General features: G+C 38.4%; 1 protein-coding gene across 9 annotated transcripts; it reads right to left on the bottom strand.

The window, feature by feature from the left end:
- Window positions 1-1,773: 1,773 nt before the first annotated feature.
- Window positions 1,774-25,870, bottom strand: RCOR3 (REST corepressor 3). 9 transcript variants are annotated; one of them, XM_061991379.1, is made up of 12 exons: window positions 25,644-25,870; window positions 24,996-25,052; window positions 19,524-19,601; window positions 17,867-17,919; window positions 16,079-16,240; window positions 15,610-15,734; window positions 13,962-14,058; window positions 11,320-11,538; window positions 9,632-9,709; window positions 8,801-8,858; window positions 3,520-3,761; window positions 1,774-3,085 (listed from the first exon to the last, which is right to left on the bottom strand). In XM_061991379.1, exons 1-12 carry the CDS (start codon window positions 25,783-25,785, stop codon window positions 2,741-2,743), a joined length of 1,656 nt encoding a protein of 551 aa, XP_061847363.1. In that variant the 5' UTR covers window positions 25,786-25,870; the 3' UTR covers window positions 1,774-2,740. The 9 variants fall into 9 exon arrangements, with proteins under 9 accessions (XP_061847363.1, XP_061847364.1, XP_061847366.1 ...); XM_061991380.1 differs by having other exon boundaries at window positions 13,980-14,058; XM_061991387.1 differs by lacking the exon at window positions 3,520-3,761 and having other exon boundaries at window positions 2,756-3,085.
- Between the last annotated feature and the right edge of the window lie 14 nt (window positions 25,871-25,884).

Raw genomic sequence — 25,884 nt, 5'->3', positions numbered from 1 at the left:
AAATTAAGCCAACCTTGAAGTCAGAGTTCATTACTACATTACAAAACAGGAGACTAGATATGGCAAAAGAAATTCCCCACTGAAATCAACACCATTGTATAACTTTATTTCTAATTCTTAAAAAAATAGAAATGAATTTAGAAGAGAATCACAGTATAAGGGCCCTAACATATTAGACCATTACAAGGTACATAAAAATAGAAGACACAGATTTCTTTGAAACTTTAATCCTTTGATTAAGCAGCAAGCATATCACTCTCCAGGCAAACACTGCTTAAAACAAACCCTACCCCCCAAAACAGGACGTGCAAACTGTATGCACATATTTTGCGAAGCACACAATAAAGACATTTTGCTATGTACAGACTTTAGTACTACAAATGCTAGGAGTTCCCTACTGTGTGCTACAGTGTATGTAAATTAAATACTACCTATCTCTGACCCTCCCTCCCCCCTTCAAATACAGCACCTTTGCCTAGTTATAGAATATTTAAACAAGATTTAAACGGAATCACAATGTACTGAACAGTTTTATAGCAGTTGGCAGTGGCCAACTGTACTGCAACACCCAACATCCTGCATACTGAAGACTATCGACAAGAGACAAGACAAAAATCAGCAAAGGTACAATACACACACCTGGGAGACTTAATGCTAAAAAAACCCCAAAATAAAAGAAAAAAAACCTAAAATTCTGAAGATGTATCTTATCACTGTTAAAGATTAAACTGCGATACTTAGGATGTTGAAATGTACCAGATCAGTTTTGTATCTATTTTGAAGTCTGGAGAGTGCCAGATATGTGTGTAGCTGATGAGGGGACACTAATGACTCACAGAACACCAGCTTCAGTGACCACAAATTCCTCAGTGCTTGTTTTACAATGCTGCTTTTCTTTGATGAGAGGTCATCTGATGCTCATGTATTGGCTACGCATCTGCTCTGATGTGAAACAAAATTTGTAAGAAGGACCTTTTGTACAAGGCCTCGGCACACTAGTGAAAAAAAAATCCCCCACGTTTTATCTGAAAATACTTTTAAATGCAGAACTGTAAAGGTCAACACCTGAACTGCAATTCGGGCCACAACTATCAAACTTTAATACTGGATTTACAAATGAAATAGGATCTGACACTGTAAGAATTCCCTTTGCACATAAAAAGACCTTAGCCCACTGCTAAACTCATCATTAGACCATCCAATTTATCTGTGAAAGAGCTAGGGAGAGCACATTGCATTTTCAAATAAATTCTCATTTAAGTCAAGGGCAAATCTAGTTAATGACAGAATGGATTTAAAGCATTTTCAAACATCATTTCAGCTATAAGCAAAAGTAGCTTTCTAAGTAGCATGGCAGTCAACGTAAATGTTATGACATAGTCAAGAATGCAAAGTTTATCAATAGCTTGATTCAGATCACAGTTTCAAATGCTCAAATTTGCAGCCTGGTTTACTTGGAAGGTGGAGGTGACTATTTTTTTAAAAAGAACCCAAAACCAAAAACCCAACCCTTTCAGGCAAAAATGCAATGGAAAAACCCCTATTCAATCTCCTAAAATTCAGAAGCAATAACTAATACCCGAATGCAGATTTTACTTAGTCAATAAAACAAAACACCAAAGTCTTCCATAATAGCCTCAAACCCAGCTCATCAACTCTGCCTGAAATAACAGAAATCAGAATCATTTAACAGTAAGACTGGGCTGGCAGTGGTAACCCTACTGCCACAATGTTCTACAACCACCACCACCCCCCCCCCCCTCTGTACTTCCCTCACCAATTCTTAAGCAAGGTATCAATAATTTAACATACACAAACTGCAGCTGGCCATTCTCAGAGGAATGAAATTCTGCTGTACTTAAATTTAGAAGAATTAGTGGAATAACAAATTAAATTAATGCTTCTTGCTACATGGTTCCTCTTCTGTCATCCTCCTGGGTGGTACAGTTTCTGCCTCTCTCCACCCCAGGCCAGAAGAGACACTGCAGCAGGAAACTGCATTCCTGTTTTCAATTAACCTTCAGGAGTAGAACAAGATTCTATTAGTAAGTTTGGTACAATAGCTCACTGAGTCTTCAGACTACCCTTTCAGAGGAGTACTTAATAAGACAGTACCTTTTTACACAAGAAAATTCTTCTGGGAAAAAACACATGAAGAGAAGAAACATCTACATTTTACAAGTGCATGAAATGCTTCTACTGTTACCTAAACAGGGCTAAAACTTCTGAACCTAAGGCCATTATTTTTTTTTCACTAAAAAGTAAAAAAAAAAACCCCACAAACTAAAAATTCACACACACAAAAAAAAAACCCCAACCCTAATGCTACATTTAGGTCTTCTACAACATTATCTATTCCTAGATTTGCCAGACTACTCTCCTGTAGTTAGATGCTTGACTATAAAGAACTTTAATAAAATAAATAGAGTAAAAATCAGTTAAACAAAAATCTTGGTGTGTTGAACATTTATTCATTTCAGAAGTTAGCTTCCTTCAACAGTTATTTATATAGAGGAGGGCTGTATTGTTCTGCTGTACAAGTCTTTGACATAAAAATACTTTTATACAGGTGGTCATTCACATGGTTCCGTTTCTAGTTATTAGCTTGCTCCTCTGTAGGACTGATCTGATACCTGGAAAGACTTGCTCTTTTCTCCCCTTCATTACTCGGGGGAAAAAACAAAAGTACCTTGATACAATTTTGCAAACGTAGGAGTTAGCATAATTCAGCTTTCTTTCTTCAGTGCAGAGTGGACTGAGATTCTGTCTGAATTCCAATTAGCGAAGGAGGCTGCTGGCCACTGACCGTGGTTAACACCGGCCGTGGGTTCAGACGCGGAGGCATGGAATTAGCTGGGCGGATGAGTGGAGGCGGAGGCTGGTTGAGAGTCGGCCGTGGCTGAATAAATCGCGCCTGCTGTTGGAGGGGCGGAGGCTGCCGGTGGAGAGCAGGAGCGGCAGGAAGCGCTGGGCGAAGTAACGGGGGCGGCTGATTTAAAGTTGCCATGGGAGCGGTAGGTGCTGGAGCAGATGCCTGCGCTGGAGGTGAAGGGCCTAAACACTGAGTGGCTGGGGTGCTTTGTGCCTGCACAAAGGACAAAGACAAGACTGCATGAATAGTCATCCCTGCCAGAATGTGGTGCAGTTGGGCTGCCACTGTCCACTATACAGGAAACAGCATTTAAAAAAAAAACAAAACTAAAAACCTGAGAAGTTACTGAAAAGAAATCACCAACCAAAACATCATAGACAGCAGAACTAAAAATATTTACAAAGCAGGAGTCTTCTTCTAGAACAAGAACTGTACTTTAACAATAAAACAGTAATGTGATTGTCACTAAGAAAGGTGCAGTCCTGCTCCCAGCTGGTTAACGACACTGGCTGAAGTTCTATTGCAAGCTCATCATCATTCTTTAGAATGCGGTTTGCCACTCCACACCAGTTAACCTTACATTATATCACTAAATAAAATGCTGTTCCTCAACCCATGCTTACTTATTTCTAGTACACAAAACACACCTCATCTTCTTCATCAGTGCTCTTTCCTGATGGCACATTAGAAGTATTTTTTGTGTCCTCCCCTAAAGCAGAAGCATCACCATTAGAAGCCAGGGTTCCTTGTTCCGCTTCCCATTCCTGCAATACCTCCTCTAAGTTAAACCGACGCCTGTAGTTTACAAAGAAGTTCTTCACTTGGCCAACAGTCTTGTTGCCAATAACATCTGCAATAGCTTGAAAATCTTTACCATATTTTCGGACACCTGGAAGGCAAAGTAAATAACATAGCTGTGAAGAATCAGTCAGACACAGCTACGTGTATCTACAGAGAGAACCTATGGGACCTGCAAACCAAGGACTTGCTAATCAGAAGGACTTCTCTATTAGGAAAGTCCTCAATTGCCATTACAACAAAATAGTTTTAATTGCACAACTATCAACATACAAATCAAGAACTTGATTAAAAGGTCATTACCCACTGTTCAAGATGCTGGCTTATTCACCAAGCCTCCCAACCCACAGAGATAATGGCCTCTGACAAATAAAAGTAAATCCTTCAGCATGCTTGCACTAAGGGAAGAAGCCCAAGACAAATTCAAGACGGGAGAGGGAGGATAACTGAGTGTGTGTATAGCTGCAAACTAGAAAATGTCAAGTGACAAACACAAATAGCTTCTGTAAGTTCCCTTTGTGCCAGCTGCATGCAGATGTTTCTTTGCCCACAGCCTGTGCAGCAGGAGTGGTAGAGGGCAGCAGCTACTGGATCAAACACAGGAGAGAACAGGGGAGCACAGTTCCCTAAGTCACAAAACACTGCTCACTCCCACACTTGTGACAGGCTCTGCTGAGGCTATGAGAAGCAATTGGCAAGCATTCACATCTGACAAAGTCTTTTCAAAGCTTTCATTCACCATTTGAGCTGGGAGTTTGGGACAACTACACTGAGGAATGTAAGTAAGTATAACGTACTGATGTCCATTTTATAAGACAACCCAGCCCAAACCTCCAGAGTCGAATCCTCCAGCAAAAAAGCCGCATTACAGAATATCTTTGCATCTTTTTTTTTTCATTCATTTTTGTATTGAAATCAGTAGGCCACTTTTACTTAAGCATTTCCAGAAAATCAACATGCACTTTTAAAAGTTCTAAAACTACATTTGCATATAACACAAACCTCCCTAGGATACAACATTCTGTAGTTTTTACATACAAAATTGGAATTATAACCTCAAGTTTATATTGATTTTCTCTCAGCTGTGTTTATGGTACGTGTCCAGTTCCTTCTCTTTTGTTCTTAAGAAAGAAATCTCCTTTGGCATCCCAGAACCCAAATTTTAGTTACACAAAGTATATCAGATGTCCAAAAGTTTAGAGAATAAAACAAAACAGAGTTTTATTCCACACTGAGTTACCAGAAGACTCATTTTTTTCCTCTCAGCTATGCATGAGTGACTTACACTTTGACTTCTGTGAAGCACCTTATATCTGAACTCCTTGGGAACATTACAGTGCTTAGAGGACAGGCATTGTCTCATTACAAGAAAATAAATTTACACTTGATTTCATGCCTCACTTCAGAAAGTGAGAGTTGTTTCAAATCTCAAAGCTATGTTCTTTTTCAACTTAACTGTGAAGAGTACAACCTTCAGCTTGTTCTGCTCTTTACTTTCTTTGGTAATAAGCACCTCTGATGCTTATGGTAATGTACACTCAGTGCAATTTAAGAGAAAAGTTCAGCTCCAAGATAATAACAATTTCTGTTGTTGAAGCTGATTTTCCAGCTGTCAAGAGCCCAGTAACATTATTTAAGAACTTTTCTAGGGCACACAAGAGAATCCTGACTGCAAGAACCTTGGAAAGAAAACAAAAGACTCTAACAGAGCCATGTGGGAGGGTATGTGTCTAAGCAAAGCAAAGACAAGGATTTGGCTCGGGACTTTATCAGTTGTACAAGGTATCAGTTATACTCCATAAAAGCTGCGTGTGCCCACAGAGCACTCTCCTCTAGTGTTTTAACGTTCTTTGATTGTCTTACCCTTATCACCCTTCCTAATTTATAATTAACATTACACGTTCACTGCAATGTACTTAACATCCTGTAAGAATTACTCAAGTGAACACAGTGTCCAGTAGAACAAAGCACATATTTGTTTGAACCTTAACTCAGACTTCTAGTGACTTCAGTCTTTTCTGTTACTATGCTGTCTGTATTTCCTCCTTCCCCTTAATCTGAAAAAGGACTGAGTCTGTTGGCTAACTTTAGTTGAAGTCGTCAAAAATAAAGTCTTAATCCTTATTTCCAAGCAAATAGCTTCACTCAGAGATAAACTATAAGAAATATCTAAAGGAAATAAATTTTCCTTAGTTTAGCTACATACAGCACTACTCCTTTTGGATTCTTTTCAGTGCTATTTAGTAGGGCTCTAGCATCACCGCAATGTGATACATAGTGGTGTAGCAAATTTTTTTTTTACACTCCATCAGAAACAGAGGAAGTTCAATACATGTTTTATGCATAAGGTGCTGGCGTATCTGTAAGAGTTGATGTGAACCCATCATCCCTTTCAAATTGGTGCACGTTACACATCCTTATATAAATTCCATGCCAAACATCACCCAAATAATTTCTGAAGTGTTCAATTTGTTATTCAATAGGGATAATTTTATTAAGTTGCTGAAAGTGAAGCTCACAAAGGATGACTGCATAGCCTCACTTTGCATGTACAAACATCTTTCTCCTGGCTCACCTGAAAGTAGGCCTCATCATGGGAATCCTTTATGCTGTTCAGAACTTTGCCCAGTTGCAAAGGTGTACTTGAGCACATATATGCTCACTCTTACACTGTTTCATCTTGAATGTCCGAGAGGAACTTGCTCCCAAGTTTGATGCTATCTGTCTACTTAATGTTATGCAGCACAGCAAACACCAAGGGATACGCAAAACAGCTGGAGTCCAAAGCAATACAACAGAGCAGCACAACGAGGCAGAAATAGTTAATGACAGCCTCTGGGTTATGAAAACTGCAGTTTCACTGTCATAGGATTACAGTGCTCACACACTTCTATACATTAAGTTTGTAACTTAAGAACACCTCAAGTGATGAATTAGCCCATTAAATTCAATAACTACTCAAAGCTGAACGGTACCTTATTAAGTTATATTATGACAGATCAGCTCAGAAATTCTAAGTTTGAGTCCACAACCCCATTGCGGGCAGCCACAATGCTTTCACAATGACATGCAGCTCTATTTTAAAGTGGGTTTTTTCATTACCTCCTCTTCAGTTACTGCCAGTCTCTTGCAATTAACCCAGAGATGACAGGAGTTCTTCTACGTTTAGGAAAACAGTAAGAAAATTATATTACTGCAGCTTATTTTTTATGATTTCCATGACTGGATTTACCATCTGAATTCAAGTGAACATGTTAAGTGCCACCTACCTGCTTAATATTTATGATTTCTGTAAAATTATTAGAAGCACATGCCAAAATGTATCAATACTTTTGATGATATAATTCATTTAAATGTACAAATTAAATGCCCCCATGCTCAAGTCAACTTCCAAGTTCAAGCTAAACATGCGTTATGGCAGCTTTTAGTACACCATTTTAGAACCATTGCTTCTCTTTTCTTCACGTTTAAGTCTAGTAATAATGCAATTATTTTGAAGCAAGACAGAGTCCTTAGCCTGAGAGATATCTACTGCAGACTCATTCCAGAACGGAGACTCAATTAACAGGCAATAAGTAAAGAAGGAATAATAAGAATACTTCATTCTTGGTGCTAACGTTCTCTCCCATCTCCATTTTATACAGTAGTAAAGGAAGGGGACTAAGAAGGAAACAATCCATATATGTAAGAAGCACATATAAAGTCAATGAAAGCAGGTTTCTTCCAGAAGGCCTGCTTTCTTACCCCACCCTTAAGTACTGAGACTGACTACCTTTACAAAAACACAAAACATTCCCTAGAGACTAGAATTCCTCTCCAGGGAATCATCATCCATCCTCATTCTCTTTTGCTCGTGCCTTAGTTTTTATTATTTACCCTGTAAGTCACATACAGCCGCAGCTTAACAAAATCTAAATGCCTTTTTATTGCCTCCCAAAGTTAGCAAGAGCTGCAATAACTAAACTATGAAAAATGCAGGATTGCAAGATAGTCGAATCCTTTCATGCGAAGGCAGGCACAATGAACCTGGAATTTCCCGACTTCTCCGGCAACCATTCTACTTACTAGACTATTATATTAAAAAGATAAGCATCTCTTTCAGTTGCATTTGGGAAGAAAATAAAATGAGCTTGCTATCAGTACTGAGTTTATAAACTTAAGACAGAAGACGGTTTGGAAATGCAATCGCAATCTGAGGCATGTCATCTGAAAGGCATGACTTCAGACACACCGTGTTCCTCAGCATTTCCATTCACACTTTGAAAGAAATTTAACTTTTGACTCAGTCATCTGGCTAACAGCTACCTGATACGGCACACCTGCATAACTTTACACTGATATCCCGATCCAACTCAAAGTTTTATACTAAAATTCAGTCTTTCATTTAAAGGTGAAGAATACAGAGAAATAAAGCAGATGTGTATAACTGAGGTGATTACATAACTTTCAGAAAGGTGATCCACAGAACTAAGTCAACATATATTGTCTACGAGACAGGGTTACATTCTCTATGTATTTCCCTTGCATGCTCCTTGATCAGGCAGTGTATGCTAAAACAAGAATCAGTTTTCCATCATATAAACAAAATAATTGCAAATTAGCTGTACTGATAGCCTACTAGAAAATGTTAGCTTTTCTTCAATGAGTCTGTTGGTTAAGCACCCATATGCAGCTTCAGCCTTCACTAGGTATCTGCTCTTTTACTCCTTCCTGAACAGAAAGAAAAGTAACTGTAAAGCAGTTTTACTTCTGCTTTTTCCTACTTTAAGAATAGAGAAAGATGTCTTAAGTGTTCGCTTCAAATTTTATTACTTCAATTATTAATCTTCCACTTCAGAAAATTTATGTAAGGTAATTTAGAGCATGATGGAAGGGACTTCTGGGTACTACTGCAGTTGTTGAATCCACCTTAGATTTTCCATTAAAGATTTAGTAACAGTAAATAAAAGACTAATGTCATGTTGCTTGGATGAATGCTCTAAATATTCTCACTGGTTTTGCTGTTTTCCTGGTAATCTTTAAGACTGGATAAAATTCAGCTTTTTCATTAGAGGGAAATACAAATAGAAGCATAAGTACCTCCTCAAATTCTCCATGTCAGATTTCAAGTTGCTACTACTATTAACATACCTTGTACTGCAAGAAGCTGCTCTTCTGTGGTCCAACGGGCATTGATTTTCTGATTAGACTATTAAAATTAGAAAAATGGCACAAAGATCATTAAAAAGTTTCAACAGTTGGAAGACATCCAAGCATCAAAATGTGTTTTACTTGCACTAAATTTTGTACTGTGTCTAAAACTCTCTTGCTTATAAGCCATAAATGTATAGTTTAAAATTGCTTCTATGAAACACCATTTAAGGATTTGAGCTTCGAATTGTATCAACAGTTTTTCCTCTGTTCTACTGCCATTCTTAGTATCAGCTATACCGTAAGTTACGCACAAGCCAATCATCTTTATGCAGACAGAATTTGAATTTATAGTTACATTTGTCTAAACTACTAGGACTTGGTGTCTGGAGCATTTGGCATTCACGTTATATTTCATAACCAATCCTTTAAAACAAGCAAAAAGAGAACTTCAGTAGTTATAACTCATTCACTGTGGATGTCTAAATGTATATATAGCCACGTTTTCCCAGAGAACACAGAATTTACTGCTAGCAATCTACATCTACTTTTAATCAGAAAAAACATAGTTCAGGGCTCAATTTCAGCTCCCTACTGTGATGAACAGACATGCCACTTCAGGTTTTCTGCCTCTTTACTCAGCCAGCTGCCATAGAAAAGCCTGCCACCAATTTCTTGTAAAGAAGCCAGATTCACCCCCTCACGTAATTCAATAGATACTGTTTAAGCTGCTGCTGAAATGCAAACACTATGCTGCAGCAAAAAACATTTCTGTAGCTTCCCACTAATGTATGTATGAAGCCATAAATTCTAATATTTATTCTATTTTACCTCAGGAGGTTTGAATTCTTCAATCCCGCCTTCCATTTTCTGTTTAAGTGCACTGTTTACTTGCTTAGCATTTTGAACCTTGGTCAAAAACAACAAAGTTAATCAGCTCCACAAAGAAAGTTGGTCACTTTACACATATATCTTCACTAGGATTGCCACAAGTGTACCTCCTGAGTTAGAAAGAGAAATATGGTTTAAGGCTTCACTACTTTTAACTGTTTAAAAAAAAAGAAAAATACAACACAGCTTACTAGAGAGAGAAAAATATTTAAGCCAGTCTTTCAAGAGAACAGTTTGTCTGTAGGAATATTAAAAGTGGGACATAACAAGCAAATTCTGATACTGATACATATGTTATTGAAGAAGAAAGCAGAATATCTTAGACACAAAACTTGTTTCTTAGAAATCTAAGTGACATGCACTATTTGCAGTAGCTTCTTCCTTCTCCAAAAAGCACTTTGGCTGGGGAGGAGGAAAGTAATGCATGTTTCCAGTTAGTTCCTTCTGATAGACTGCTTTTTAGTGAACTTAGATCATCTTATTTCCTTTAAAGGTGATTCTTGAAATTTAAAAAAAAAAAATAAATATCTTAGTCTACAAAAAGGAGAGAGCTTCTGAGCATACATACACAGATCTATTAACCATTTACACCTGACAGCGATGCACATAGGCAAGGTAAGAAAGAAAATAGTTTTGCATACTATTGTGCACAGCTACTACATGTGCTCTTAAGTATGGATACAAAAGCAGACAACTCAGTGGGAAAGTCCAAAAGCTGCATCTCTGAGATCACTGCAAGAAAAAAAGAGAAACACAACCTCAAGGCTGTAACTCACCTACACTTAGGCTAAAGAGTGAAACCCACCTATGCTATTTAGCCCCAGAGTCCCGCTGTGACAGAAAGAAGCATATTTCTCCTGTAAAAGAATACAAGGGAGCAAAAACCCCATGAAACCCTTTATTCACTCCACGATTTTGCAACACGGCAGCTCTTAGCAGTCTCTAAGTTGGCAGAAATTCCAGGAGATAAGCCTTGACTTTGTAGCCCCATCGCTCCTAGAAAGCAAGCATGCACATACTGCTGCACTCTTAGAAGCTGTTGTGTTTCAACAAGTGCCAAAAGTTAACTTCTTCATGCAAAGGACGCAGGCAATTGTCCTCTTAAACGTGAAAGCTACAAAGCTTCTCTAAATTTAATGAAAAGTAGAAAGCTCATAAATGCAAATGGAGAAATAACTAGGCCCATTATTCCTGCCTCCCCATGGTATGTGGGGAAGGACATCCAGGAAAAAAAGCTAAAATTTTAAGCATTATTTAACTTCCGCTTAATTGGTCTTACTCTCACTTGTCACACAAGTCCTTTTAACAAACTTAAGAATCGTATCAAACGTGACTTGGGTTTTCTCCTGTCCTCAAACCTCCAATGTTTTCATGCCATTTCCCCCACCCCTTTTTTTTTTTAAGGAAGTAATCTTGTTTCATGCTATCCACAAGATCAGATGAACATAAAAAACAAAACTGAAGAATAGCTAGTCAGCTAGTGTCCAGCATTTCTGGTGATAACTGTGGAACAAAATTAGGAAGACTCACATTAAAGAAGTTTCAGAATCTTCACAGATAATCTTCAAAATCATTACAATCAGAACAATCTGAGATGAAAACAAAACAAGACCAGTAACCCATGGTACCTGTCGCTTTAACGAGATTAGTTCCATATCCAGCTGTCTAAGAATTGTGTTGGCTGCATTGGGACTACAGGAAACAGCTATGACATCTTCCTGGGTCAGGTACATGCCTTTTGGTGGACGGCATTTGGAACGCTGAGAATGGTGGCGATGCTGCAAGCTCTGATATTCTCTTCTACCCAGACCTATTTTGCTGGTCTGAACAGGCTGCTCATTATTGCCCTTTAATTTATAAGAAATAAATCATTAAAGAGTAACAGTATCCTGTATACAACTTCATTAAAGACTAAAGTATAATATAGCATTGTAATGCCACAATTATGACAAAGAAAATCTAGGCTAACATCCTCCTCTACATGTAGTATCCAAAATAAGTCTTGCAGTTGAGCTGATGTAGCATACCAGTCACTGCTGGATAAGCCTGCATTAGTCTTAGGTCAGTTTTTGAACCTTTCTTCCTTTTTAACATGGCTGAAAATATGGAAAGTAGTATAGAAGTCACAGCCTGAATACTGCAAAGAGGACAAAATCTGAGAATCTCTTACATATGCAGGAGATAAAAACCATATAATATATATGCTTAAACCAAGTAAACAGTGAATTTACACATTTATTTCTCTTCAGATATGAAGAGTTCAAGTGCAGATAAGGGGAGGAATGAGAGAAATACTAGGCAAGAATGCGAGATGACACTTTTGCCTGCTACAAACACTTCATGGAAAGTAATAGAGCTGTTTGTTTTTGAAGGGGATCTGAGATTTGGAAGAGAGCAGATGGATATACGTTTGTAGCCATTACTCAAATCCATGTAACTTAAAATTTTTTGACCAAGGACAGGACAGCGAAGAGGAAACAGTCTTTGTAACTGCTGTTCTGGTATGTTCCGGTATGCAAAAAATTCAGCTATGTCTCCAATGAGCAAAACTACACAACAACTAGTCTCCATGTACGTGACTTCCATAGAGCAAATGTGTTCCCTACAAACCACAAGTACAGAAGCAAAAACAACTTTCTCCGCAAGGAGTCTCCAATTGAAAGCAATGCTTAGAACAGAGATGGGATTCAGGCTTTTTACTACTTCAAGCAGCTCCTACTGCTCCTCCCTGCTGACATCCGTGCAGGTTAAGAGGAGGTGCTTGCTTATCCGATCACGGTGAAGAGGAAACAAACTGCAGCAGAGCATTAATACAGATCAGCAAATGGAGTTTTGCTCTACCAAGTTTAACCTTTCTGCCATATTCTTTTCCCAACTAATGTAATATCAGTCCAGACTTGACAGAGGCCATCTGTAACGCACTTAAGACATTTGCTCTTCCTTGAAAAGTTGATATAGAGCCTTAAATCTTTGACATGTAAAATCCCAAGGTTAATTTTACATCTGGCTCATTTATATAGTTTGGGTTTTGGCTCTGCATTGCTCTTTTAGTATGACACTGCAGTTCTTGTCTGTTAAATATGGATTTAAAGTGAAAATACTTTCTCAAGCTTTTGTCTTGCTAAGATTGTTTAGTTTGTTTTAGTTTTCTCTGGTACTGAAAGTTTCCATTGCTCTGCACATTCAAGTAGTCTAGTCAGTTTACATTTTGCTATATTTGACAGAAACATTAGATCACATAATTATCTTACATAGATCTAAATATTTCATCAGATACTGCAGACCTATTTGCCCTATTCCTAGAAATCTATGAGCACACTACTTGCATTCTGGACAGCATGTAGTAAATCGAACAAAATGGTCCTTATTTAGAAGTGTCTTAGACAGAAACTCAAATCAGATTCTAAGAACATAGCTAGAACAACAGAATGAGAAGTTAAGGGGTTCATTATTAGATCTTATGCCATTTCAAGTTCTAAAAAAAAAAAAAAAAACCACCAAACCCCACATATCCTGGCATGTTAAAAGAAAATTAAAATGTCTAACTCTTTTACAGAAGGGGGTAATTCTTCTTTATTCATCCTCTCCAAGGCAGTTATAAGCAATACATTGAAGGTTGCTGTAAAGCTGAGAATGGAATCTAAACCTAGCACTCTCTTACTCAACACTCTTTTGGGTAGAACTGCAAAGTTTTATTAATAATCCCGGGTAGTACTTCATGGGAACATTGAGGTTTTACACTACCTCGTCTCACATTCTCAAGAAGCATGAACTGTCCCATTAAATGCATTACATTGATCAAGGAAACCATCACAGGTTTACACACTTAACCGTATTTTTCTCATCATGTTCACAAATAACAATGTTTACCAAAAGAATCCCAAAAAATTCCAAAATATGAAGGTACCCCAAACACAGCACTTAACTGTAATGCTAACAGTAAATGCTCATTAGGAGACTAAAACTTTTTATTTATAATATATTTATTAGCAGAAAGCGTCTCAATAAAGCCATCTATTAGCTGAAATGCATAACCTCATTGTGGCTTGGAAAGAACAAAAAAAGTTATTCTCGTAACAATGTCATTTAAATTTAAAATGTTATGAAAACATTCAGAGTCTAATAATTCACAACCAGTAAAACTATACACATCCTAACAGGACACCTAAACCCCTTGTGATTTCAGAGGGCTGCAAGTTAAACCTCTTTACCTACAAGTAATATTCTTCACAGTAACACATTCACAGAAAACAAACAAACTGACATTCACCATTAAGCTATCCGTTACCTCCTTTTTGGCTTCTTTTTTGGGATCATAATCACTATCATTTCCATCCATTGGATGAGCTTCTTCTATGTCATCATCACTGAGGACAGATCATAATAAGCTGGTCATTTTATCTGTTTTCTAACCCCAAACATAAATAGATATCAGATTAAGACAGAATTATCTACTCTAAAAGATCTGCTGTAAGTATATGGAATCTCAAAGTTATTTACAGCTTTCAAAAGAGAGCCATTACAAAGATATTTCCTTTATTAAATTCTAAAAATTACGATAAACAAGCAATCCTAAACTGTAGCTCCACTATGACTTCAAACATTCCTGGTACTGCTGTTGAAAAACTTGGTGTCACCTTTCTTCAATTCAACCAACTGTGACAGCCTAAACACCTACAAAGTCAACTATACCGAAACAAGAAATAATCATTCACCACATTAGTTTTAATAGATCAATTTTCAAACCCCGATAGCAGGTGGATGAATGAACACTTGCTGACATCTATGAGGAGGTAAAGGGGACAATATAAAGACAGGAAAACACAGGATTGCTTTTTCACCAAGGTGCTCAAGATCTAGCAATTTAGGGGAAGGGAATGAAATCTGCTGAATAATGTTAGAGAGGAAAAAGCTGAAGAAATAGCAGTTAGTTCAGTCAAGGCCAATCCAGTCATTCACACAATATAATGTCTAAATAAATGAATTTAAGAACAGCACAAAAATGTCCAGTTATTAGTAAAAACGTATCAGAATTATTTATATATTATTAGATTAACTTGTTTTCTTCTGTAATTTTTCAGTTATAATCACTAAGCAAGCATGTGAATTTAATATTTCAGAAGTTTTTTAATAACATAATTAAACAGATCCTTTTTCTCCAGCTAGGTAGTTTTCCATAGATGTTAAATCACACATTCCAATATAAATATGATCATGTTACTTATACATTCAACATAATAAATCACTATAGAAGTACAAATTACTCAAGTATACAAATATAATTTCACTTTGTTAAGTAGACCAAGTACAATATCATTTCTTCTTAATAACTAGGGAGAACGCCATCCCTTTTAGGCAAGACAATTTAAAACTATTTTGAGCTCTAATTCTCTTAGACTGATAGCAATTCAAGACTCCTAAAATAAGGTTTTATGTACAGTTTTGTTATAATATATTTGGGCATTCTAATTGCCACAGTTGTTTAAAACTGAAACGTCAACCACTGTCATTTTATTCTAACTAAAAAAAAAAACCCAAAAAAATCCCAGATCAGAAAACTCTCACATCCACACAAACTTGCTCCTCCTCAGATAATAATATAGGGTTAGACTTCTCAAATAAAGCATTATTTCCACATCACGTTCCCAGACTTCAAGCTCTTTTAAATCCTTGTTTTTACAGTTACTCATTAAAGCACTTAAGTGTTATTACAACTCACACCAACTGGAGTGATACAGCTCTTAAAAGCACAGCTAGCAAATCCCTTGCTGAAAGCAGAGACATCACCATAGATGCTCAAGTCTAAAAACACAGCTCATACTGAAACATAATGGCTGGAAATTACTCTGACATCTTTATCCAGAAAGACTTCAATCTCTGGTTAGCTACTTAAGAATATATAAAAAAAATAAACTTACCTATCACCTTGATTATTTCTATTAGCTAGTTTTCGAGCCTGTCGATCCATCAAACTTGTCCTGGAGCGTGTTTTTTTCCAAGAATAGTAATATTTTACAAGGCTTGCAATAGTCTTGTCTGGAAGCTAGAAGAATTCATGAATGTATTAATACTTTTAGAATTCCACCCAAAATTATAATTCTGCTCTATTTACAGCCACCTTTACCCAAATACTTGAAATACATGAATGAGAAAAAGTAGAAAAGTATCTTGTACACATTTTTTTAAAAGGGAGAGGATGAGAGAGACTTTTTTTATTAAGAGTGAAAAAGCTACAGGTCCTGAGGACATGTTGAATTAACTTAAATCTCATATACAAGGTTGTTCCTCGAGCTTCTACACAGAAATCAACGTGACATTTTAGCTCAACAGGACCTTTCTTCTCTTAGTGCATCTGAACTATTTAACACAATTAAAGTATTATTTTACCATTTGCTGGATCCTGTGAAAGCTCTTTCCATGGAAGCTGAATGCTTGTTCAAATAGGACTTTATCTTCAACTGTCCACTCATCAGGGAAAGGAGTGAAGTTTGGGAGATCCGCAAGGGACTTCTCAATATTGTGTTTATGCCAGAACAACATGCCAAGAGCCTTTGAAAAGAAATAGTCCACTTTTGGATTTAGTCAACTTTCTAAAATGTTGAGACAAGTTTAAAAAAACGCAATTTATTTATTTAAAATACAATTTTACTACCAGAACTCCTTCTCAAAATGTATTTACAATTTTATTGGCTACGTACTATGGTTACAAAATTCTCTTTGGAGACAACAGGCAGAGTGGGCACATCTGCATTTTAAAGATTAAAAAGCTACCCAGTTTAAGGTTGGAATGGCAGCAGTAACTCTGAAGTATCAAGAACCGAAGGGTGATCAAATCTGACCTCCTTTGTTCCTTCACAAGCATGTATCACCTACACAGTTCTTATAAGTACTCAGGTCATTTTCACCAGTCCTCTCAAAAAAGAAAATAAAAATACTTTTTAGCAGCCAGAGGATCATCCAAAATGCCAAGTCTGAAAGTTCAAAGTAAGAGTGGTCTTTCTACAACTCTCCAATCCATAAATAACAGCATGGCCAATTCCATGTCATATGCACCTAATAAGGAATGGAAATTTAAATATACTTTCTTACATAACTTAATTTCTCTGTATTCCTAAAGAATTCTATGCTGATTAGACTTTCTCCCAGAGAATCAATGACAGATTTGATGCCAAGTCTGGCATGGGAACTGGGAAAAGTAATCCACTTAGTTTCAACCACACAACACAGACACGATCACCAGTTGTTCTCCAAATTCCTGATTTCACATCTTCTAATCATCTGGACATAGCAAAGCTCTTATCTTGTTAAAAAGAGGAACTGAGAAGCTCTTGATTTCTTTTCCACTGTGAACAGTACAAAAATTTTGTACCAGAAGCTGTTTTGAAAATTAATCTTTTTTGGTAGACTTACTTTGAGATCCCTCAGTTCTTTCTCTCCCCTAACAAAAGCCAAGTTGTAAACAAACATCATCAAAGTGAAGGTATTCCGGACATCATAACATCAGCAGCATCTTTTTCAGATAGCAGTTGACTAGCAAGTCTTCATTATTATGAGCATCAGTCTTCCAAAACTTGATCATACAACTTGTTTCCACTTGTACACCAAGTTGGGGTTTTTTTTGCAACAGGTAACCTCCCTTTTATGTAAATTGGTTAATATAGGAAGAAAATTACAATAGAACTAAGTGCAGAGCAGCAAGGTTTTATCCTGTACTTTTTACAAAATGGTGACTTAAAGTTATGACAGTAAAAAGTGAACTTGTTACTTTCTAAACCCAAATTTAATTTTCCTGCCTCTGAAAAAATAAAGCTGGTTTGCCTCTTCTTTCTCTAATTCTAATTGAAACATTAAACTTCTAAGCTGCTTTCCTAAGAAACTGTTTAGCTAAATATACACACACAATTGCATGACATGCCCAGTGTATCAAGAAACATACCAAACCTTTCAAAAGTGCACATTACAAGCTGAGCATGTCATGAAAACAAAGAGCTCAATCTTTTGCAGAGAATCCAGACCACAACTGTATGCAGATCCATTTAACTGCAGTGTTTGCTGCCGTGCCTGAAGAGAAACAGCGTTAATTAATGGTAACCAAGGGGGAAAAAAAAAGAGTTGCGTTATACTTTTATATTTAAAAAATGGTTTAAATGAGCACTCTCATTTCATAGCACTTACCTGTTCCACATTGTATCCATGTTTTTCCTTTGCTATTGCTATATACTCATCCACTGTAACAAAGCAACATCAGAATTATTCTTTAGTACTTTTAATTCTGCTGTAAGGTGACACATAATAAGCCCTCAAACATCGGAAAACAGTCCTCCCCTGCTTTAATACACTGCATAGGCCCGGGTCCCCCAAAACATTATTCATAGCTTTGTTAATAATAAATAAGCCCACTGTCTTTAATTCAACATTTAATTTTATCAACTTTTTGCACAAGTTAATTCTCAGTGAAAAAGATGCTTTCTTTCACATTTTTACTACAACAAAGCCACAGAGGCTCATAATTTCTTCATGAGAATCAGAGACTTGCTGGTTATTGAAAAGCTATGTCTTCTTGGAACCCACTCTTAAGAACATAGACACACTGTGGGGTTGTTAAAGACACCTGGATTACTTCTAAATTGAACTATTTATGTTGTTCAGATTCCCAAACACATTAAAAATTAATATAAGCAGATCCCAGATCAATGATTACGCATATCCTCAATATTGATGTAGTTTTCACTGACCAATGGTAATTATAACCATGGCACAAAGTTAGTTTTCAAGACCATATAAAAATTTATAATAATGAGGTCAAATTCACCGATAACTTATTTTTAAAACATTTGGCCATACTAGAACCAGCTTTGAACTGAACACCTCCAATCATTTTTCAGTGAAGTCCTGCTACTTTTGATCTTCAATGGGTACTTTTTATATTTTTAAAGAAATAAGCTCTTCCCATTCACCTTCTACAGATCACAATTAAGTGGCAATCAAATGTAGTTGAAAGGAAGCATGATTGAGAAAAGGAAGTAATTATATCTTCATTATTCAAATGGATCAGAGATATCCTTGTCATGAACTGTTTAATAAGAAAGAAAGTAAAGAAATAATAGTAATATTAGTAACTAGTATTTATATTAATATATAAAAGTAATAAAGAAGTAAAGAAAGTGTTTAATAATCACAATTGTATTTTATTTCTAACTGTTCTGCAGTAGTAGAAGGTATGTTCCCACATATGTAGAGGAATATGAGCTTCTAACTACTGGTAATAGGCAGAAATTGTCCTGCGGACCAAGTCCGTATGACTGCGTCTGGCATTTACTCCCCTATATCTCAAATGGGAAACTCTAGCATCAGAAACATGTTTAAACTAGATCAAACAGATAATTGATCACATTTAGTCAGATGACTCCTCTACTTCAGGTCACATTTGAAGGGAGAAAGTACTCAGTTCTTACTGAGAAGACAGCAATAATATTTTGCCCTTGAACTGAGTCTCAACACACCTTTTCTGAATTTATCCACTGCAACTAGAAATGCAGAACAGCAAGTTCCTCATGTTTAGATGTTTTGTTCTTTTAACTAAAGGTTTCACAGATGCTGATGGTGACACAACACAGGCAGTGTGATTTGAAACAAAGACTTCACTATTAAGTTAAGAGACCATGATCTCTTCTTTCCCTAGAGTTCTCTAAGTAAAATACTAAAAAAGAAATTTGCTGTTTAATTTACTAATCTGCAATTTCGCTGTATAAAATAAAGAAGAAACAGGCACACAAAAACAATTTTTTAGTTATACTTAGGCATCCAAACTCCTAAACAGGGAAAGACTTACGCTTAGCATCTGGAATATTATGATATGGAGACCATACAAGCATCCCTCCATTATCTTTATCAGTATATTTTGTGGCACCTGTAAGAAAAGAAGTCTCAGTATTTATAAATAGGATCTATAGAACAACTATTCATAGGACAGTAAGTAAAAGTCGACCATATTAAGAAGTCCAGCCCAAGAACTAAGGGAAAAGGAAAAAAAACCCAAATCATTAATTCCACATTATTTCCTTAAGTCACTGAATGGCTGAATTTGAAGAGTACTCTTAAGGTTCAATCACAACTGGATTTTAGACAGGATCTTACCTTCCACAATTGAACCGTTAAAGTGCACTGCTGAAGTTGGCATGGATGCAAAATTTAGAAGTATTTGTGTTGGAACAGTCCTCCAGAAGCTATGATTGTCTATTAGTACTCATAACATTTATCACTATCTCAGGAGTATCAGGATTTACTGTATTATTATTAAACAATAATAAGCAAAAAAAGGAGTAAAATACAGTCACTATCCCTGACCCTTTCAGCAAGAAACTTTACTACCAATTATGCCAGCAATAATTCTGTTCACCTCTCTAGTCTTGATTTATATCCATGCAATTTTGATATTCACAGCCAACCAATTATGTAGCTGTTGAAAAAAAATTGGTGTAAATATAATGTGGTTTTGATCGATTGGGTTTTTTCGAGGGTTGGGTTCTTTTGCTTATGTTTCACCTCCACCTCAATATAGCAAGAGGAGGAGTCCAAGTTACCTCTCAGGAAGACAGAGCAATTTTTGCAATATCAGTGTGACTTGGTACAAAGCAATAAATCAAACTTTGATTTAAAAATCCCAACAACATACTGTAAAAGAGAATTCCTCGATACTGGAAAAAGGATTAACTAATAGTTACTTTTTGTGACTATTTTACAGATGTATGCCACTACATAAAGCCTCTTACAATCTACTTGTTTACAACAGTTTATCTTGCTAAGACATCCCTCAACAATTGGAGCATTTACACTTGAGTCAGTAAAAATTCCTTGAGGAATCATCCTAAGAGGAACTTTCCTTGCATCCTTCTTGGACGAGGACAGATTTTTTTTTTATTTAGTGAAATATAACTTCATTCTTTAGGTTCTACATCTTGTGGAAAGAAAGTAAACAAAACAAATCAATGTTTGGGAAAATAGAACAGCTTAGTGCTTTCTAATTATGTACTATGTTTTGTTCCTCTTCCCTCTTCAGTTTAGCAATGTTTTGTATTTGCTATCATCTTTGCAATCTTCAGATCTATTACGGTTGTGAACTTGAACACCAGTTAATTAGAAAAGCTAAAAGAACTCATCCATCTGCCAAAAATGATATGTTCAAGACAGATAACCTAAATGCACCATCAACTCTTTAACAAGTTAAAACTGTACATACATTCATAAAGCAACAGCTTCTGTGCTTTACAACAAAAATGTGTGTCATTTTTTCATCATTAGGAATGCAGTATTTAATTTCAGAGTAACGCAAACGTGTCACAGTCACAACATTTCCCTTGTCCACTCAGTTTTTAATCACAAGTAAATTACCCTGTACTCCACTCTAAGAGTTGAGGAGAAAACAGGACCCCTACACAATGCATCAGCATCTCAGCTCGTAAGCAAAGAATGTCTAAACTTAGTAGAGGAGGTACATCCTCAGTTTTTTCTTCAGAACCAAAATACCAGACAGACACCAGCATACCATGGATATTATCAGGTAATGAATACTTAAGTACTAAAGTGAAAGTCCTATAATTTGCACCTGCAGGAATTAGTATATGCAGTGACACTCCCCTACTGAGGTGTCAGCCCTTGAGACTAACAAGCAGCTCCCATCAGAATAATCCTCTTTGAAGCAGCTCTTTTTCTCCACCAGGAATCAGACAACTGTTTCTGTTCAGGTGGTGTCTTCTCACTGCCAAAACGGAAGCAAGGGTGACAAAGGAAGGATGGGGCATATACAGGTAGTTCAAAAGAAGGCATCCTGAATGTTCACAGCTAAAATACAGGGATCCCTCTACTTCCATATGCATGATCATGATCTACCTTTACCGCTTCTTGTCTTTTATGTCCCAAGGATTCTAGCGAGTAGCATTTCTCCCCACAAAAAATGGCGGTGATATATCTCATGAGTAACACTACTATAGACAGTGTTTGGAGATACCAGGCAGAGTTACAACCAGTAAGGAAGAGAAAGACCATGAGCTATATCTTGCATAAAACAAGTCTCCCCCTGCCCAAAACGCCACATTCAAGCTACTTTGGAAGAAGATTCTGTGCCTTAGATGCTGAGCTCCTCTGCGATACCAAGAGGGCTAGCAGCTTCCAGAAAAGACAAACTGTAGCAGCAAACTAACATTTTCTAAATTTCAATTTAGCATTAGAAGTTCAATACACATTGATGATGCTGTTCTGTACATGATTCCATGTACTGAGAATAAAATTAAAATATGGAAGTGTATAAGACTTAATAAAGACACTGTGGGGCAGAATAACAATTTAAAAGTATACTGCTTTCCAACATACAAAGAATCATTATCTGCTTACGACTACGTTTTGAGAGTAGGAACACAGAAACTAGGAGGAAGAACTAAACTTCTAAAATAAAGGACCTGAAATCTTAAAAGAAGTAAGCAAGTTTTTAAAATCAGGTAATGTGAGGACAAATGGCAAGGACCAAATGAAAAATTTTATATACTTCACCATGGAATTTAATAACTTTCATTTAAGAAAGTCTGTTTTCATATAGGGGGAAAAAGTACTTCATGATTTCTTGACAGTCTCAACCTCCTATCCCTAAGAAGATGGTAAATGAGAAATAAGTATTTCAGCATTAAGTATGCAAAGTGCATACTAAAGCCTTTGGCAAGTCTAAATCTGAGTAGAGTAAAACCTCTCTAGCAGTTCTCTTGTGGGATGACACAGCAGTATGGTGTATCTCTTGTGGCAGCATTCTCAATCACACTTTCCAAGAGGACATGAACAGCCCGTAACATAAGGATACCAGCTTCCTAACACCCTGCTGCACCTATCGGTGGGTCAGAAAGCACCAGCCAAAACAAGTTCACCTGAAGAACATAAACTACTACAGGAAACCAGCAGGAGGAGACAAAAATCTAGATGGAGATGGTTTATTAACTCAGTAAATTAGGGAAAAGACTTAGTATTTTATCTAAACCATCTTTTGCAGTTAGAAAATTTATCTCATTGCAGTAGTAACTATTCCCTTAGAGCTCTCTGAAGGTTTGTTCATAAGAAGAGGAAGACCTAATTCTAATTCTCTTCCGAGAGATACTGACAAATAGTTTTATACATGAACTCATCTTAAAAATGTTTACTACTATCCTAACTTTAATCACAAATGTTTCGTTCCTCAATGTACTGTTCTAGAGCACTGCTTATGACTATTTTTGAACGCAGACTAAGTGAGGCCAAACAACTGGTATTTATTCTACTCATTTTAGTACTTTGTGTGAACTAGAGGGCTAACTTTATACCTTAGACTTTTATCTAGTTTCATCCATCATTAATTCCCTTCTATCACCTATTTGTTTTAAAGAAGTTAAAAAAACAAGCACTTAATGTATATAAATATAAATTCTAACCTATCTGGTAAACACTAAAAGATAACCGAATTAAGACAATTCTAAGAAGAAACAGCATTAAAGTTTTGTTAATTAGAGGTAGTGCCTATGTCTATAGATGCAAGCCTAGAAGAAAAACTGTTATACCATTGCCTACAAAAAAAAAAGGTAACCTAAGCATAACTACGACAGAAGCCCAGCTTTTTGTCCATCATTACTTACATCTCTAAGAAATTACGCTTCAAGACTCATCAGGAAAAAAAACCAACAAAACACAAAACAACATGAAAGCATGAGATTTCAGTAAGATCTTCTCAGATAATCCACCTAACATGATAAGTTTGCATTGTACTTTTACACTTGATTGACTTGAAAAAAAAAAAATGTTTTAAGACTTAGGTGTTACAAAAAAAGCTGCTATCTTGCCCTAATAATCAAAATACACCCATAGGTAAGAACAATATTATGTATTATGCCTCTAACACAGGACTTACTAAAAAAAGATCTTGATCATTAGGGAAACTGATAAAGGAGTATATATTAATCTCAGTTTTTAGGTAAAGAAGCATCAGTTGAATTCCAACCTTGAGAAACACTTAAAAGGCTCTAAGAAGTGTAGTTCTAAGAAAGTATAAAATTAGTTCGGTAGTTACAAATGCAATGATATTATTACACATACAGTTTACAAAATTGAAACCAAAAAACCTCAGCTGTCCTAAAAGGGGTGCAGGGTTCTTTTAATCAAAAAACTCAAACACTATGTGTTTTTCTGTTTTAATTGGCTTGTAGGAAAAACGAGTCGAGTCTGCACACTAGAAAATACCATTTTTATTTGTGTTTATTTCATGCAGGCAATGAAAAAATAAAGGGTAAACGGTTAGTCATTAACAAAGAGAGCCAGACTACACACTCCTTCTTAGGGGAAGGGCATTCCCTTATGCCAAGATCATGCATCTATTTAATCCCACCCTCTCCCTTTCTTTCCCCCAGCCTTTTCTTTGGCCTGTGGGGACTCTCGCCCATCAAGAGGGGCTCCCTCCAGCACTACGTGAAGCACTATGTGAGAAGCTATGGCCCAATCCTCTTCCGGTAGGAAATCATCTGACACCAATGGAGACTGTTTGGAGAACAGGAAAGTAGATAGGTTTCATCTGACCACTACAGCAAAACTGATAAACGCTCCTACGGCTTCACTGCTCAGCGTAGTAACGCCAAGATAGCATTCTAGAAATTAACTTCCTAAAAGCGAGTACCAGGCTAGGCGAGCGTAGCCAGTATCCCTCGGGGCGGGGCTGGGGAAGGCGGAGGAGAGCAGCTTACCCTGCAACAGCGGGGCTAGCAAGGCTACTACAGCACACAAAACCAGGAGCAGGAGTTTCCCACCAAGCATATCTTCCACCCAGCACCTCCGCACGCAGCCAGCTCCGCTCTGCTTCCGGAGGGCGCATCGCTTCCCAGCACTGGCCAAGAACATCCATCACCCCCTCCTCTTTATTTTTATCACCTTAGTACTATGTTATATGCGTTATGGGTTCAGGGGAAAAAAGAAAAAACCAAACAGCCTAAGAATGAAAGAAAAGGCATATTGCCTTTTTCCGCCGGATACACATATTACGTTGATAATAAAGTGAAAATTTGCCACCGCGATTGCCCCCACCCGCCCCGCCCCGGGTGCGCATAGAGCAGCCTCTGCCAGCCTCCCGCCGCCGGCACCGGATCGCCGACACAAAGGCTCAACAGTATGATAAATACACTCTCTCCTCGCTGCCGCGGGAGCGCCGAGCCGAGCCCACCCCGGCACCGAACCCATCACCCCTCCCGCCGCCCCGGAGACGGCGGCGGCAAGATGTCAGGTTACAAGCCGAAAAGCGATTTACCGGGCTCGAAGTCAGGAATGCGCGCCTGGTATTCCGCTCCGACCCTCATTCCTACATCTGTAACGCAAAAGAAGGGGGGGGAGAAATTAACGGCTGGGATGTCCCCGTCCCCCCCCTCCCCGGGCGGCCGCCGTCCCAGGCTACCGCCGTGTGGCGGGCGGGCGGGCTTGGCTGGCTGGCGGACGCGCCGCCCGGGAGCCCCTGCCGCCTCGCCGCGGCCGTGTGGAATAAGCCACCTCCTCCCCCCGCCACCCCGCCCGCCGCCGCGGATTAAGCCCCGACGACCGCCGGGGAGGGGGCCGGAGGGGGAAGGGAGAGTTTATTTCAGCGGAACAATAGGGACGGCGGCGGCGGCTCCCGGGAGACACTCCCCATCGTTAAGCACCGCGGGGCCGCCCGGCAGCCGCGGGACCGCGCCGCGCGCTCCCGCGCACCCCCCCCCCCCCCGCCCCCTCCCGTCACACGCGGCCGCGGCCCGGCCCGCCGCAGTACAGACGCGCGGCGAAGTAACGGCGGCGGCAGCACCGCCCCGGCACCGGCACAGGAAAGGGGGAGGCGGCTGGGCTCGGCTCGCCGCCCCTCATGCCGCCTCCGCCACCCCCCTCCCCCCGCTGGCGGGGCGGCCCGGGGCCGGCCCCAGGCTCGCACCGTGCTCGTCGCCACTGTCACCGCCGCCGCTCTCCGGCTCCGAGTAGTGCCCGTTGGAAGGGCTGCTGCTCTTGGTGCCGTTGGGGGCTGCCCGGTTCTTGCACCCTAAGAGCTCCGCTCCCTTCTCCATCATGCCCGGCATGTCAGGGCTTGGAGAAGGGGAGCCGGGGAGAGCGGCGGCAGCGCGGGCTGCTGAAGGGGGGAAGTTAATATGGAGCCGCCATGTTGCCCCCTCCCCGCC

The sequence above is a fragment of the Colius striatus genome, chromosome 2 (assembly GCF_028858725.1).
Source record: "Colius striatus isolate bColStr4 chromosome 2, bColStr4.1.hap1, whole genome shotgun sequence".
NCBI classification, from domain to species: domain Eukaryota; kingdom Metazoa; phylum Chordata; class Aves; order Coliiformes; family Coliidae; genus Colius; species Colius striatus.
Note: the sequence above shows the minus strand (reverse complement) of the source record. Positions and strands in the feature narration are given on the sequence as shown.

Bases quoted from the DNA above. Each gene is read 5' to 3' on its own strand.
- RCOR3 (XM_061991379.1), bottom strand. From the start codon at position 25,785: ATGCCGGGCATGATGGAGAAGGGAGCGGAGCTCTTAGGGTGCAAGAAC. The intron at 25,053-25,643 runs GTGCGAGCCTGG...TTTGCGTTACAG, and splicing joins TGACAGTGGCGACGAGCACG to ATGTAGGAATGAGGGTCGGA. The intron at 9,710-11,319 runs GTACCATGGGTT...TTTTTGACCAAG, and splicing joins TAATCTCGTTAAAGCGACAG to GTTCAAAATGCTAAGCAAGT.